Raw genomic sequence first — 17,452 nt, 5'->3', positions numbered from 1 at the left:
AATCTTTAGCTTTCAAGGGGAACCTCCTAAACAGGAGAAGCACAGACAGCGCTTCTGCAAGCCTGCAGCCTTATATTGTGCAAGCCACTGCAGCCTCTGTGAGGCTGTGGATATGAATAGTCTAATTTTTCTGAGGATTTTCAAAACTCAGGAGCAGTCTTGACAAGAAGAATATTTGCTGGTCATGATGACATCTGTAGTCAGAGAGTCTCTGCTTTTCTGCACTACAGATTGTTTCTGCACCAACAGCTGCTGTATACCACTGCTCACATATCTCTCTTCTGGAAAAGGAGAAAAACTGGCAGGTAAAGGCATCTTAGAGCAGAAATTACATCTTGAAAATTTTCATTTCAACCAAGAATACTACAGAGATGTATTTATTAACGAAGATGTGTAACTGTAAGGGAAGGTGAAGCAGTAAAGGATGGAAAATACTCTTTAAGATTTTGGTTGGAGTAATTACATGACTCCTATCTTTTTCTTTCATTGCTGTCCAGCTTTCAATTAACTTTTCCTTAGATTTAAGAAGTTCCTAAGCCATGGACAGCTCGAAGGAGATCCCAGGGGAAAAAATTACATATGCTTGGTCTTTTCATATGCACTTCCCCCGATATCATTACAGGTCATTGTCAGGTTATCAGAAGTGAATTTCTGAACCCGACTCATTATAGAGTTTGGGAATGCAATGGTACATTGTGCCTACCTTTCCAAGGCTAAGCCAGTGCACAAAGAGGAGAGAGGACATAAAGTACAAAGGACATGACTTAAGAGATTCTGCCTCTGTTGGTATCTCTGAGGGTACCTCCTGTTCACTTTGCTGTCACCAGGTACATTTAAACTACCTGCCTTGATGAGGTGCTTGGAGGACCTGAGACACACAAATACATGACAGCGTTCAGGCTGTTCACTACCCTGACTTTGGATGCATTCAAAGTGTAAAGATTACTTCACTTCAGCACAGAGTTGCCACAACATCTAACTCCACCACAATGATAAGGAGCATACCATAGTATGGGCCAGTTCCCTCCAACTCCCTGCAACTGCAGCAAAATCAGGTTCTGGAGAGGTGCCTTGAAGCCTTCATCAAAGTACCTGAAAGGTCCTGACCTGGTAGCTGTGGACAGGTCTCACCTACCACCACCAAGGTAGCAGCACAGGTTCACCCGGGGCACGGCTGAAGAGGAAGGACAGACCCTAAATCTTATTGTCATTATTTCCAGCCTACCAGTATGATCATCCATGTAGAAGACAAAGGACCTAGTCCTTGATCCTCCCATGACTAAGGGAAAACAAATCTTGCCCTAGTGCAGAGCTCTGACGACACTGATCCAGATTTATGCTGGCCCTTGACGCAGAGAGGTACCTGAGACTCGTGAAGCTGGTGGAAAAATGAGCAAGAAGAGACTGTTGCTGGCTGGTGAAGGCATCTCCAGATGGTGCTTATATTCTCTGGGCACTGTACCTACCAATGGCAGGATTAAGGATTTCAGAACCCAGGCCTCTTCTTTTCCAGAGAATATGTCATGGGTTTCAGGAGTCTTGTTCTCTCCTCTTGCCCCCAAATTTTGTCCTTGTGATTGCATAGGGATTCAAACACAACAGAAGTCCTATTGCAGAGTACTTCCTAATTTAATGGATTAAATTTAGTGGATAAAGTGTCCTTTCCTGACACTTGGAGAAGCACTGTAGTCTCAAGTCTGATGAGGCCCTGGAGTGTAGATGTCCTTACTCACAGTGCAAATGCTTGAATCTTTGTCTTATTGTCCAAATAAGCAGGTCTCACCCAGGAGAGGGGCAAGCACTCAGCACTGAGTTTACCTGCACCCTGGTGCTCACTGCTTCCTTCACAGTGGCTTTCTGCAGCTCAGCTTGTGGGTGCTATGAAAGGCCATTGGGAGGCAGCTGGGCCCCCTGCTCGTAATTCAGGAGGGAATGACATCTCAGTGCATCCCAAATGGCTCTTCAGATGCACCTCCTTCTCCTCTTAGATTGTGTGGAGAAACCAGACATCCAGTGCAGGTGTCTGAGCTGCACTGCTTTGACCAGTCTCTAGCCTTTTAGGAGTTGTAAAGGCTGTGATGTGCCTGTTAGAGGTGATCTGAATTCTGGCCTCAAGAGCAAGATGCAAAATAAACCTCTACTAATAAAAGGTACTGCAGCTTCTTCAGACACTTCTAGCTGTGTGGCCATTTACTCTGGCTGCCCACATACATCCTGTGAAATCAAATTTTTTTTTAATAGACCAGGTACAATTGAGGTAATGAAAGAAAAGGAGAGAAGTGGAAATGGCTGCCTGTAGCCCCTAACCTCTTGTAAAAGAGTCTCTTGGACTCAATACTTTTATTCTGACCATCAGTTTGGAGGCACTGCTTACGTATTTATTCTGTCTGCTCTTAATCCCAACCACCTGTATCCAAGGGGAAGCTGCTGTCATTGTCACTTGCAGCAGATGCAGCAGTCACAGGCTCCACTTTGCTGGTGACCACGGCAGAACTGGTTCAGAGCCAGAGCCTAGCAAACTGTGATGAACTTGACATTGAAGCTTGTCTGACACACTCATGCTCCCTGTCTGCAGTGTCTCCCTAGCTGTGCTCCACCATGCCAAGTCCTAGTTGGCTCAAGCTAGTTCTTTCTCATTTAAGGCTTCATTGGTTTTTTTGAGCTGTGTCAGCTTCAATTAATCAGAATGAAACTAGATATGTAGCACATTAAATGAGAAACTAACAAGGGTGTGTGATTTTTTTCCCCAGCCATGCTGTGCTTTCCATGACATTCATGGCTAGAAGGGCTGTACTTGGACCACTGAAGGGGTTATACAGCCTATTGCCTTAGATGGCTTTTTGAGTTTTCTCCTTGAGTTTAAAGAAATCAGTTGATTGTAATTTTTTTTCTTATACAGAGCAGTGAGATTCTACCTTCCCGTCGCTTTGGGGAGAAGATGCTGTGGGGGCTAGGGAGAGCTTCTGTCATGGGGTGCTCATTTGCATGGCAAGCTGCATCTGGAGCTCCCTCAAATCCATCTCAAAATTATATCCTTGCCTTCCCCTCTCCTCTTGCAAAGGAGGCTGATGGCGGGTGCTGCAGGGACAGGGAGGACAGCCAGTGAGGCCAGTTCCCGAGCCAGGACTTGTGTGGTGTGTTAAAGACCTCAAATACTTCAGCTCATCACCTGCCCCAGCCCTGAAGTTAATCACTGGCTCACAGCTCTGACAGCAGGGGCCAGAAAGCTGCTGACCAGCAGCCTGTGATCCTCAGGCAGTTTCACCCACTCTCCCAGCCTTATTTATCCAACAGCCTCCTTGCTGCCAGCTAAGGATTACTGCCTTGCTCTCTCCTCCAGGCTGCTTGTGCAAGCTGGGTGCCACTGCTGCCAGCTGCTGTGCAGCCTCCTGGGTCACAACCCACGCAGCAGTGGCATTTTCTCTCCGGTAACGGAAGAAGGCCAATGAGAAGGAAAGAGTTTTCTGCACCTTTGAGCCCAGCACATTTTTCCTCCAGAGGATATGTCTGGGGGGAAGATACTGCTCCAAATATGCTAAGCTGGGAGGGAATCTAGTTTTCTTCCCCCCTTCCCTGTAACATGGGGCTCATACTACATGGGTGATGTTGATGGACCGGGGCAGGAACGTACCTACTCTACTACTTCCATTTATCTCCCCAGCAGAAGTCTAAGGCTGTTGTCTGTAGGTTTATTAAAATTTTTCTATTTGAATTAATCTTTTTAAGTCCTGGGTGCATGTCGTATTAGGCAGAGAGATCATCATATTATCCTGTCCTGCCCTGAGATCTCTGCTTGTCTCATCTGCCTGCCCAAGGGCAGGGACACAGGTAGATTTTGGCCTGAGTTGCTGACACTTGTATCAAAGTTCCTCTCAGTTTCTGTAGGGCACACAGAGGATTTCAGTCCTTGTTGTCACATGGCTTATGAAGTATCACACACATCTCTGACACTATGAAGGCAGTAAGTAAAACCAAGCAACACCCACTGCTGGCTTGGGCTGTTGACATTTCAGGATGATGGTCTGTGTGTCTGAAGAAGCTGAGCAGAAGGCTCAGGTGAATCCTCCTGGGAAGTCAAAATTAATTATAGGGCTTTTCCATCTCCTGCTCAGAGATTATTAGTCTTTAACAGCAGCAGTATTACACTGAGCAGCTCACATGTTTCTAATTTTTTCTAGTCCAGCTTCTAGTTCATAGACTCCCTCAGGCCTAAGGAAATAATAATAAGAAAGATGAGTCTAAATGGGCCCAGCTGAATATCCAGTACACAAGGAAGCCCAGCATTTTGCCCAGCTCCCAGATGTACATCTTGGAGAGCCAGCCAAACCACACACACTGGTGTCTTCCAGTACCTCCATCTGCCACATGGTAAGTCTTGGCAGACTTTTTTCTCTTTTGTTTCCTTTTCTAGAATACAAGGGAAAAGCAATAGCCTAGAGCTTTTTCTAAGTGTTCAGGTAAATCCTTTCTCTGTCTAATCAAAAAGGCATCTTGGAGCCTCTGGTAACGCCCTGGGAACCACACTTTATCCTGAAATCAAGGCTGAGCAGTCCTTTGCAGAACTGATGATGCACTGGCATTTTCAAGCAGTTTGCAGAAGGCTGGCTGTGGCTTTGCAGGTGGCAGGAATTTTTCCCACTGCTGGCACAGAAAATTGAAAATTCTCCATAAACCAGACACAAACAAAAATACTTGTCAACAGAAGACAACAACTTTGGGACCTTCTTTGGGATAAAAAAATTATGCATCTTTTTGTATTTCATACACATGGTTTCAGCACATGCAGTTAACCTGACAAACATTTCTTCAAAAAAAGGCAAATAAAAGTAGGAAAAGAGAAGTACGTGGAAGTTTGTCTAATGATTTATCTCATAATAAAACATTTCTTCATATTTGAACAAATATAGTCATACTTAAAGAAAAGAAGAAAGAAATTATCTCCTGCCAGCTATTTCCAGTAACTATAAAAGCCAGTAGCTTGATTCAGCTGCCTTTACTCAGTAAGGCATTAAACTGGAGGGAGTCAAAGAATAAAAGGAGACATTAATTCAAATGTTCATTCGTAATTTAACTGCCTGTGAAATGTTCCTTTTACCAAATGGAAATGAGGTCGCTTGGCCCACAAGCCATCCTTTTACAGACTTGCTGTGTTCACTTCAGAAGCCTTGATAAAAATATACAGAAAATACAATTTTCAAGTGTAGATGGAAATCCCCAATGTACTTGATCTGACAGCTACTGCATTACAAAACAGAATTACAATTTTAAAGCCTTGGGCACTGGCAGGCCTCTGATGTCGGCTATATAAAACCACACTGACAGACAGTCATTACCAAGGTTAATCTCTGAGAATTAGGACAAGGCAGTCAGTTTTAATATGTCAGAATCAGCTAGGAGCCCATCTGTATCTACTGTGGTCCTTACTTTCTTAAATCCAGTTATATAAAAAGATTTTTAGTCAGAAGTTGTAGGTGGTTTTTCATTGAAGACACAATAAAAGAGCAATCACCCCTTATCATTAATTTAATGTAGACCCTCAGGGTATATTTGCATTAAAGACCTTGTGGAAATAAGCATTCCTTAAATGATACCCAGCAGCTCTGACACCATAGGGCAATATTTTTCTTACATGTGGGGCTATTGTTTCTCCTACTGGCATTTTTATTAGGAATGAGGAAAGGACTTAGAGCCTTTTGCTGTGGATGAGTGGGATTCAGAGCACAAAGACACCAGTATGACTAGCAATAGACTTTGTTCCAGATTACCAGGAGAAATGTTGAATGTAATCATTTTGTTAGCAGAAACAAAAATAAACAGACATTTTTATCAAAATCACTTTGAGGGAAAACTTTTCTAGATATAAATTAAACAGTTAAATCAACAAACATTACCAAATAATTTGAAACAGTCATGGAAGAAAGAAACATTTGCAAAGGACAGGAGGTTTTGCAGGAGACAAATGGCCTGTCTCACCCTTTCCTGAAAGTGTATTGGAGATTTTCTGTGATGCCTTTTGGTGAGAGAATGAGGTGCCCTGTGTTATTGCTAATATGGCTATGACTATACAGTTGGCATTTATGCTTGTATCTATTAGAACAGGTTTGTGCAAGTCATGCCATGTGCCTACGGGGGGGTGCATATATACATACAACACGAATGAACGCACTCAGACAATTCTATAAATAGCAGTATTGGTTCTGATGCATGTCAGGCACAATGGGACACGGTGCTGAGAGGTGCAGAGACTCCATATCTCCTCATGTTTTGTAAAATCCCTCTTGGGTTTTCAGCATCATGCTCAGGGATACATTTCCATGCCAAGAGCTGGTTCAGCCCCTGACAAGCCAGGACACAGCAGAGCAGAGGGATTGATTACTAACAGGTGGCAGATAAAGTTACAGCTAGGAAACCAGTTTGAACTGTGCCATGAACACACCCTTCACAATAAAACTGCATCTGTAAGATACCGAGGTGAAGCAATAATTAAAATGACAGTAATTATTGAAACAATAGGACAATTATATAAGTGCTGGAGTATTCAGGCAGTTTGTACTTACTGGCATCATCCATAAATTCAAATTCACCCCCTAATTCAGCACTGGTTAGGTGGTACTGGTCAGGATCAGTCAGGGCACTCAGCAGAATCAACAAGACCACCGAATTGATAATCTACAGAGACGAAAAACAGAAAAGGGTCAGGCTGTGAAAGTAATCCATGAAACACCTCTGGTCAGTACTTATCCACCATAGTCCATGCCAACTATGACAGAGAATGTTTTCCAACTGTACAATTGTAGTATTTAATTAACACTACAATTAGTTTCTCTAGATTGGTGTAAGCAGGACCTATTTCCTCCCCAAGTGGAAGCATGAAAATGAAACAAAATGTGCATTACCTCTTTTCATTCCAACTCTATCCCATCAGAAAAGTTTCTGCTGTTCTCTCAGACTATAAAACATGTTAGCACCACCATTTTGCTCTCCTGCAAAAACTAAAATCAATTGAAACTAGTCATTTTCAGAATATTACAAATGGGTGCTGTAGTTAAGGAGTATTAGCATGGCAGAGCTGGAATTGGGGACAGGCCCTGTTAAATTGTTAGATGATCAAAGAGGAGCTGAATTCTGGAAAAGACTGTATTTTAAGAGCCCATGAGTGATGAGCTGATTTATGTGAGCTGTTAAATGAGGAGGCCTGGGGGGACAGAAGGACATGGCAATGGGAGCCCAGTGTCTGATGCTCATATTCCTGTGTCATATGGCACAGAGAGATATTCACATCCACCAAGGCCTTGGTTATGACATGAAATTAGTGAATTAAACACCAAGAATAAGTACCAAGTGATTCAGTAGAAGCGGATTGTCAAGTATCAGTTATGAGCAGATCGGAGAGGTAGCCAAGAGCCGTATTTTAAAACAAATCTGAACAAAATGCTCATATCACTTCGAAGTAAAGAGGGCTAATTGCAGAAAAGAAGATTGTTCAGCATGACATAATACAGTCAGGCTAAAAGCTTATACTAAAGAACTAGGAAGATAACTGGTGAACAAGAAAATGGCGAGAAGAAAGCTCATAATGAAATATGCTGGAAAAGGTGGATTTTTGTTGCTTTGGTTCTCACTTTGAAGTCATCCCTACCTGATCACAGATTATTAACAGCAACAAAAAGGTGTAGGAACAGAGGCTATTGTAAGACATAACAGGCTAGAGAATTTCTTGGGTAAGATAAAAGCTTTTTGGTAGGGAAATTCCATCAAGTTTAGCTGATACTGGATCTGTTAGCAGTCTTTGAAAAACTGTTGAGAATAGACTGAGTTCCAAGACAAGGAAAGAGCAAGCACTGTTTATGCCTTTTTAAAGCAGGAAGGCTACATAATGAATTTCTAGCTAGACTGTGAGACTTAAAAACAAAATAAACCCAAGAACAGACAATCAAACAGTCTCCCCATTAGCACTTCAAATTTGTACAGTCATAAGCAACAATCACAATGGGCTTGTCAAGGACAAACTGTAAGTAATTAATCTTATTTTCCTTCTCTGACAGCCTAAGAGGGCCTCATGGACAGGGCAAAAGCACTAGGATATCATCTCTTTGCATCTTACCACACCTTTTGACATTATGAGATTCTCATAAAGGAGCATGGAAAACCTGGTTTGGTTGAACACGCAGGAAGATGAGTGCACATCCAGCTGGACAGCTGTACTGAAAGAACAGTTGTCAAGGAGGCATAGCCAGCACAGAAGATATATTGATTAGGATTTTCCAGTATCATCGAAAAACTTGGTATTTCAAGTCACTTGTGACTTGTACTTTTCTCTAATTTGCAGACAATGCCAAACTGTAAGCACTTCAGGAGATAAGATTAAAACGATTTTGACCAACTAGAGCAGAATTCAGACAACAGAGCCCAATTCCATACCAACAAGCAGAGAGCATCACATTTGTCACTGAAAATAATCGAGTAGGTGACAGTTCCTCAGAAAGGAACTGTCTGAGTCTGGGAATGACAGTGAATGAACCGAGTGTGACTCAGTGGCATCCCACAAGTTCATCTTGTGGTTACATGGTGGTGGGCAGTACTGCAGAAACCTGAGTAGTAGATGCACAAGCCACCTCCAACTCGCCCTCCTGCAGAAAGGGTCCAATTCAAAGCCCTTTAAAACACACAAAGAAAAACCCTGGGGAGGATCCTGCAACAGAACAGAGGGCAATCAGGCATCTGGAAAGTCAGACTGACAGGGAAAAAACTTGGGTTGCTTAGCAAGGAAAAGGTAGAGAGAGATGCTCTCAGTCTTTTATATGTGCAGAAAGGTGGAGAAAAGAAGGAGGCAATAGACATTCCTCCAGATCCAGTGGGAGATAAGTAAAGTAACCGACTTAAATGACAGCAAATGGGAATTTCAGTTAGGAAATTAAGTTCAGCATCTTGCTGAACAACAAGAACAATCAGACAGCAGAAGAGAGTGTCTGAAGGGGGTTTGAGATCTTCATTTCTGCATTTTTACATAGAACAGCTTAATAGTTTTGTGTTGGGAATGCTGTAGCCATGGACAGTCTCGTCTTGGCTTTGAAGACATCAGATGGCTATCAACATCCAAAGTTACATTCTATAAATCCTACTAGTTTTTAACATTACGTATAACTCTACATTGCAATCCAGTTCTTGCTTTATACTCCTTTGTGAAAGCCTAGAGGACGTAGGCCGGTAACAAAAATACTACCTAAGAAGAGTACTCAACCAAGCAATCAAGACTATAAAATGTATAGAATGTTGCTATATTAAAGGCATATAGGTTTTTTCATAGAGATATAGTCAGGAAGAGTCATAAAATACTGACCTAGGCACTCTACTTTCTCCTTATGCATATGTCCATATTCAGATTATGTGTTTGTCAGCACTGCCTTTAAATCCCTGTATAAGACAGATTGTGTTTGCCTGATCTGAAGTCTGCTGCAGTCAGTAGGAATCTCTCTAATGCTCTTTAGTGCATCACTTTTCTGTTCTATCAGGTTGTTCTCCTGAGATCCTCATAATGGTCTCTGAGCATCATCCAGCTGTGCTATCAGCAGTGCAAGCGAAATACACCATGTGTTTGTTTGCTCACCCTCTTTCTCCCAGAAATGTGTGCACAGTTGGGTGTATTGTGTTCATTAGGGTTTTCCTTTTGTTTTGAAAGTGATGTGACCGTTGAATTTTGAAAAATGCTTTAGCGTATAAAGTCAGCGTGCCTAAAAACTTACTGATGTAACATTTTCCAAGGACACATAATCAAGGACAAGAGCATAAAGAATGATTCCCTGTTGATAAATGCAGTTGGTATGCAAGCTGAAATCTCCATTCTAGGAAAAGCAAAGAAGATTTTTCTGCTCTCTCTGTGGGGCCAAGATTTCCTTCAAGATGTTTTACATTCCTTCAGCAACAAATAGTGTAACAATCAATTAGTAATGCCTAGAAAGCATTTTCATTATGCAAATTTTCAGTAAGGAGCTAAGCCCTATACCTTCCCAAAGAGCCACATTGACCTCCTTTTATGGATGGAGAAACAGAAACACGTTCATGAACATGCAAGAGGGTGGTGTTCAGTGCTAAGAATGAAATACAAGACTTTGCACTATCAAGTCAGAACTGTGACCACTATGTCCTATGGCTGGTTGTGGCCATAGTGCTACCCAGGGTTACAGAAGAGGAGCCCCAGGGGCACTAACAGGCCTTACTGGCCCTGCACAGCCCTACTTTGGGCCTCCCCACACCCCTGCTGATGACCCAAAACCCCATCCAGCTCAGCCTTGGGTCATCAGTCCCTGTCCCAGTGACACCGCAGGAGTGCCAGTCTCCAGCCACACTTCCTGGACGGACCCTGTAAATGCATATTGCAGCTTGTCTCCAGCTGTGTTCCTGGTCTCAGCCCCTTTTGCTCCGGGTTGGCCTCCCTGGTTCATCACCTTCCCTATTGGGGCTGTTGGTGGACCCCTTGATCAGCCTCAGCCCCCAGTTCTGCTCCTGGGCTCTGTCCCTGCAGGATGGTGCTCAGACTGCTGTAACAAGACTGGACAGAGATCCCATGGAACGTCCTAGAAATACCCAAGAAATACTCTTATTCTGATATAGAAATAAAATAATAATTAAAAAAAATCCCAAGATCCTACTTCTCTGGTAGTCAGAAATACATCCACCTTCTCATTGAGGAAGAGGAAGAAACCAACTCTGCTTTGTAGAGATCCCAAAATGTATAACATAAATGGGGAAAGAGGAAATATTAAGTAGGAGATAGGTAATCCAAATATTGGAACATTAATTGGATTTCCTGCTCTGGGCTTACAAAACATAATTTCAGACTTGAGCAGAAGATATTTTAGACAGCACCAATTGTGTGAGAAACGGTGCATTCAGACATGAGGGAGAAAGGCAGCACATGCAGAGGCTGGGACCAGCACTGCCAGCCACTGCTGCTGCTTCCATCTGCACTGTGATAAAGAACCAGCAGCTTATGCACGATGTGAGGCAGTTCTGCTGGAAAGAATGTGCAGTGTTTAAGATGCAAGCAAGCAACCTCATGTCTTCCACAGACAGCATCTAGCATTCAGAAACTATATAATGCACTAAAATTTCAGACCTCTACCACAAACCAGTGAGAGGCCTTCTTCTCCATGCAATTTGTTCCAGAGACAGCAGGGAATTGTGAGGACCTGGAAGGTGTCTGGAACCACTGCATCAAAAAGTGATGAGAAAATGAGTATCACTATAATTTTAGAACCTTCACAGAAGTGCAGCTGCATGGTATCTATCCCAGCTTATGTGAAATGAAATTAGTTCCAGCAGCTTCTAAGAGCATGCCATTGACGTAGAACTACTCGATTCCTAACTCAAGCAGACAGAGAAATGCAACGTACGTGGATGCCTGTAATCACCAAAAGAATTGCCTGGAGTTACAACAGCTTAATTTCTCCCTGTCTTTCTCCAGCTTACAGTCAAGAGTGGAAATAAAATTGCTCTGGTAAAGGAGTTTAGAAGAGGAAATATTAAACTGCATTAAAAATACAGCCATGTTTCTATTCAAGTTCACAGAGTCCCCTCTACAAATATTCTACTACAGTCGTCCTAAGACTTCCTAATGCAATGAAGAGAGACCCCATATTTATGGGAAAAAGGAAGGAAAATCCTCTAGCTTTACTTCTATGAGGGTTCAATTTATAACTGAATCCATGCATGTAGCAGTCTGAATGTTCTCTATGTGGTGCAAGATGTAAATACTGTTGTAATTCTGTGTCTGTTTTCAGCTTCACTGAACTCAAGAGAGATCCACTTAAGCATATCTCTTAAATCTCTGTACTGGTGGAGAACTAACTCCCTGCCTGCATCCCTCTATGGTTCCAGAGAGCTGGTTTACAGACAGTGAGCACCCTAGTAATATGTAGGTATAAAAGATATTATACTTTTAGAAAAGAGGAGAAAAATAGAAAACTGCAAAGATAAACTTTTATGATAAATTAAGATAAATTTTTATGATCTAGAAATACTAAAAAAAAATAGATTTAAGGAAAAAATTCTGAGCTATCCTTCAACTTCCTGTAACCTGTATTAGTGAATTGTAATAGTGTGATTGATAGGGGCAGCTAGTTACGGAAAACATCACTGTAGTTTCCTCTGTAGACCCATGCCTGACACAATATGAGCTACCAGATGAAAGAGGAGATGATGTTTCTGACAAAAATGGTTGTGACTGAGCAGCAAATAACAGTAGCTTTCTCCAATGTCTTTGAACAGTGAGCCACCTCTGGATGTCACTGACCAAGGTTCCTAAACCTTGGCCAGGTTTTGAATTGGCACACACAATTCTAGCATATTTTTAATACCCACAAAACTGGCAGGGTTTACTTTGTTGTCCTCTACGGAGATACTATTGAAGCAAATCACCAAGGACACTAATTCTACTAGTAAGAAATCCCAATTGTTTTTAATAAAACTGAAGAAAATCTCAAGCAGAACTCCCATACCCTCTATCTTTCTTCAAAAAACTGAAGGCAATTTTATGATTCTAGGTACTTGTTTTCTATAGAACCTATAGAAACAAAACCCCAGTCTTAAACTATTTTTGCTCTTTGAAACTTAACAGAAGAATATTTTCTAGTATTTGGATATTTGAAGTCAGTATTACTATTAGAAAAAGTAAGAATGTATGTAAAATGTCTATTTAAGTACCTCAACATCTTTATTTCTCCCCACCTACCTTTTCCTTCTCACATGGCATGTTCTTTGCATTGTTCTTGATTTTTTTTTTCTTTTAGCATAAAAGATACTAATAAAAGCAAGAACACTTTTGTTCATCAAGAGCACACAAGAACTCTACAAAGGTTAAAAAAAAATATCAAGTTTAGGGTTTAACTCCATACCTCAAGGTATATTTGCACTATCTGGGGTGCCTTTCCCGAACTTCTGTTAGCAATGATGATGAGTTAAGGTTTATGAACCATTGCCCTGTATAGGCAGATTTTGCTATGTGATTTCTCTCTCTGCTCACTAAGCAAAGTTTTGTGTTTGCTGGGTTTTTTGTTGGTGTTTTTTTTTTTTCCTGAATTCTGACTAAAGAAGAAACAAGGAAGAAATTTTAGCAATAAAGGTTTTAGAGCTGACCACTGTGGAGAGCAGGCAAACAATGAACAAAGGAATGGGGTCCCTCCATATGCACAAGTTTCTTTACAAGTGTCATGGCACTCACTTTCCCCCTCAGGGCACAGGAGCTACATCAGAGCACACCTCAGTCACCAGCCTGAACTCCAGGAATGGAGCAGCAGGAGAACCCTGGCTGTCAGAGTAGACACCTCTCTCTTTTTTGTGCTGTGTAAACCTACCTCATGCTATATGAAAATGTTTCAACTTCCCAGTGCTGGGGGACAAGCTACTGGTATCTTAGCGATGCAAAAGTTAATATGTGGTCCAAGGTAGGAAACCCAGCCACAGTCATCTAATGAAACAAAACAGCCTGAAGAGAAATCGAAAGATGGCTACTTAAACTTGGGTTAACAGGGGATCCTTGACCCCTTTAACCAGTGAAATTCATTATCAGACATTATTACTGAAGGCAAAAGGTTGCAGGAATACAGAAAAAGATGAGCTATTTATTCAGGAAATGCAAGTGCTTACAAAACATTTTAAAAACAAAATACAAACCTTCCTGCTTCAGGTCATTGCCCAACCTTAAAATAATAGGAGAATAAAAGAAAATGTTGTCCCTGCACAAGTTGTTCTTTCTCCCTTCCCAACTGCACTGCAATAGGGAGAGCATTAGTCAGGTCAGAAGTAGTGATAAGGTTTTTATGTTGTTTAGTCTGGAGAAGACAGGGTAGAGTCTGCAATTCTTGTTGCTGTTTTTCTATATTACGCATGAGAAATCAAAGAATCATCCATGCAGGCTCAGACTAGCATATTACAAAGTGCATATTATAGAGAGCATATAATAGAGAGCTGCATAAAATATTTCAATCAGACTTTATTCATAATTTCTACTTCGATTGCTTGAACACTAAACACTGAACTTTAAAGGCTATGCTGATTTAATTGATATAGGAAGTCCAGCATAACTTACCAGCAGTCTTCCATACAAAGAACTCAAGTATTGCCTACTGCCAGCCTTTCAACAGTCTTAAATCCCAAAGCACAAGCTGTCTGTTATTGATGAAATATGGCAATGCTTAAATTTATTTAAAAAAAATAGATGGACAGATTGTGCAGAATGGACACTACTGGTTTCTGCCTTCCTAGAGATAGAGTTTAATTTGTTATGTACTTAATCTTAGTCCTTTCTTGGTTTAAGGAAATAGGATATTTTTATGCAAATTAATTAGTGGATTCAGTGTTACTTTTACATTGTATTTAAAGAAAGTTGAACCTCTATCTCAGCAAAGTCCTGAAAATTATTGCTGAGGTCTTCTGCCCAGCAAGACCTCCAGGGAAATATTTATGGGGAAATATAATCATATACCCATGTTCAAATTATATCATTGCCAGACCAACTCACCATTTCTCCTAAAGGTCACTTGGTTCAGGATGTGGTGGAGAGCTGGCAAATAGGTGGTATGCAATAATACCTTGCTAGAAAAAAGGTTGTTCAACTGGCCAGTTGGGATTTGTTTGGTTTCTGCATTTGTACTTGACTTCCAAAAACACATGTTTGAGTCTTGCAGGTGACTGTGAAAGGTTGAGGGCAGATCTGCTAAAGTGTGGCTGTGATGTGAGCTGTGGCAGCTCCCACGGACTTGGACCTTTGTGTGAACTTGTGACAGAGGACAGGCCAGGACACACAGCTCAAGGCACCTGGCCCTGGCCAGTGGCTGGTGTGTCTCACCCACAGCAGCCCACAACACTGTGCTCAGATTCACAACACTGTGCTCACAACAGTCTGTGCTCAGACCCACCTCTAGCCTCTTTGCACGTGTCACTGCACTGGTAGGAGGACTGTGCCTCAGCTTCTGACAGCAAGTCCCACATGCCCAATTAATTGAAAAAAAACCAAACAAAGCACCAAAACACAATGAATCTTCAATCAATCATTCCTGTGTATCCACCACAGGCAATATCTACAAAAGCCATGCAAGTGATTGACTGCATCCTTGAATCACTCTGCAACCCAAGGCAGGGATTTAGTTATGCAAGGAAGAATTCGAAGGATGATACAGTACAGACAATTATTGAAATAGTAAAGAACATGATCACATGCATCCAGTCTGTCTGGGCACAGCTGTTTCACTGTTGAGAAATGCACCTCTGCAAGGCGAAAATCTCCCACAAGCCTGTGTTTCTGCCAAAAGCATTTGTCCTGTCTTTTTTAAGTAGCTTAATATATCTCCAGATAGAACAAGATCTTGCTCAGCACATGCCAACACTGAAAAGAAAAACAGTCACTGCACTCTAAAAAGCTCTTCCAAGGCTAGGTACTAGGATGACAGTAGTCAGAGCTGATTGCAGACATCTGAAAGAGAGCTGACCCACAGGAGGTCCAGGAACAGTGCACTAGGCTCAAATCCATATTATTCCTTCAATAATGCCTCCCTGGCAGAATCACCTCAGATTGACCAGGAGCATTCTCGTATACCTTGAGCAACAAGTGTGGGTTTTAGAATCTTATTCTGCCATGTGGAAATTTGGAGCTTTAAACCTCCAGCCCTGCTGGAGAACAGGACAGAAACTCCCCCGCATGTTTTCAAGTCTTGACCACTTCAAACTTCCAGTCAAAGCATAAACCTCACAATAATACCACAGAAAAAGAAAACAGCCAAGGAAATTAGTTCCTGGCTATTTTGCAAAATCCATTCCGTACGTCCAGAAATATATAAGACTAATTGCATTTTCACTGACGTCAGTCTAATCAGCGATCAGTTTATGAAGCTTAATGTGTTCTCCTCTGGCTCACTAGGAGATACATATTAACCTTCAACAGAACTTCTAAACACATTTTACTTGATTAACGTAAAAACTCCTCTCCTTTCTATAAATATATTCATGATTTTTGTATAAAAGCCCAAATGTAATTATAGCATGCCGGACTCCTAATAGGATTCTTTCCTTCAACAAGCATTTATGTAAACTTTGCTCCTCTTACAACCAGCCATCTGTTTTCTCACTGGAGGGAGACAACTGTTACTTGTAATCCCAGTGAATATATTATCCAATTGAAGGTCTTAATAAGAAAAAAGGGGTATTTTACAAGGGCTTGCAATTTCTGAATTGATAACTGTATTGATTAGATGAGACAATTGTGTCATCTTGTGACAACTGATGCAGATTATCAGCCATCATTGCAATGATTCACATACTCTGTGAAATATCCTACTGTGGTATTTGGGGATACAAGAAAAACTGCCAGTGTTAGGGGATTAGAGTTTAAAGACGTTTTCATAAATCCTTGTGTTGTGTTACAGACTAATGTTCAGTAAATGCATGGACTGCCCAAAAGACACTTCCAAGAAATTTTACGCCTTCGGTGACTTAAAAAGTTTTTACCACAAAACCACTAATAAACATACTGATGTATGATAGATCCTGGGGAGGACTAATAAAATGCTGCTTCTACTCCTCTCTGCAACACAGCAAACACATAAACCTGGCTATTTTCACTCAGAACAGAAAACACAGGTAACTTGGGATATAATGTACCAATTAATCCATCCTTTTTTCAGATAATCTTTCTGGCCTGTTCATGGATGGGTTCTGTCACTCAGAGACAAGTGATTAGGCTGTTCACAAGCTATCTTATTGATTGTGCAATTTAAATTCCTCTCATATGTTCTTTTATTGTAATTCATCTGAAGAGGGCCTGAAGCAGGATTTGGAGAAAGGTCCTGCACCAGAGAAACCAAGGTGGGTTTGTGCATAGCAGGGAGTTCTTTAAGGATGCCATTCCTGAAGCTATTAACTGTTACATTATTTAATACTGCCTCTCTAGAAAAGTTACAATTAGAACGTGGTTATTGAGAAGGTCTTTCAGATAAGATCATTTTGTTCATGCTAATGAGCAGTATTGGTCTTTATTCTTTGCTCTAACACACCTTAAATGCATACATGTGGTTTCTGTTTCTTAAGAAAATACCATACAAGGCCTGACAGATATTTGTGTGCAGAATCAGTCATTTATTTCCCACTGGTCTTGAAGAAGAAAATGAAATGGATGCAATCCAGTCCAAGAGCATATACCCTGAATCTCCTCTGCCTCCAGTCTCAGTTGAATATTCAACATATACATCAATCATCAGGGAAGCTTTTGAAAGTAACATTCATATTTTTCTTTATTCATAATGAATTCCAAGTTCCCACTCTCCTCAAGAGCAAGTGTGTGCACAGGAAGACTCTAATGAGTTACTTGGGAATGTTATTATTTTTTTCATTATTTCAGCTTTCATCTTATGAAGGGAAGTACAGACAACAGAAAAACTAATGATCATTTTATAGACATGGT

The 17,452-nt window shown here is 41.3% G+C and overlaps 1 protein-coding gene across 1 annotated transcript in view; it reads right to left on the bottom strand.

The window, feature by feature from the left end:
- LAPTM4B (lysosomal protein transmembrane 4 beta) overlaps positions 1 to 17,452 on the bottom strand; it is a 60,289-nt gene that overhangs the window by 36,750 nt on the left and 6,087 nt on the right. Inside the window, exon 2 of the mRNA XM_051785245.1 lies at positions 6,558 to 6,669. Coding sequence (XP_051641205.1) covers positions 6,558 to 6,669 — 112 coding nt within the window. The remainder of the gene's footprint in view (positions 1 to 6,557; positions 6,670 to 17,452) is intronic.

Source organism: Manacus candei, unplaced genomic scaffold (assembly GCF_025592945.1).
Source record: "Manacus candei isolate 608988 ecotype Guabito, Panama unplaced genomic scaffold, ASM2559294v1 h1tg000019l, whole genome shotgun sequence".
Classification (NCBI taxonomy): domain Eukaryota; kingdom Metazoa; phylum Chordata; class Aves; order Passeriformes; family Pipridae; genus Manacus; species Manacus candei.
Note: the sequence above shows the minus strand (reverse complement) of the source record. Positions and strands in the feature narration are given on the sequence as shown.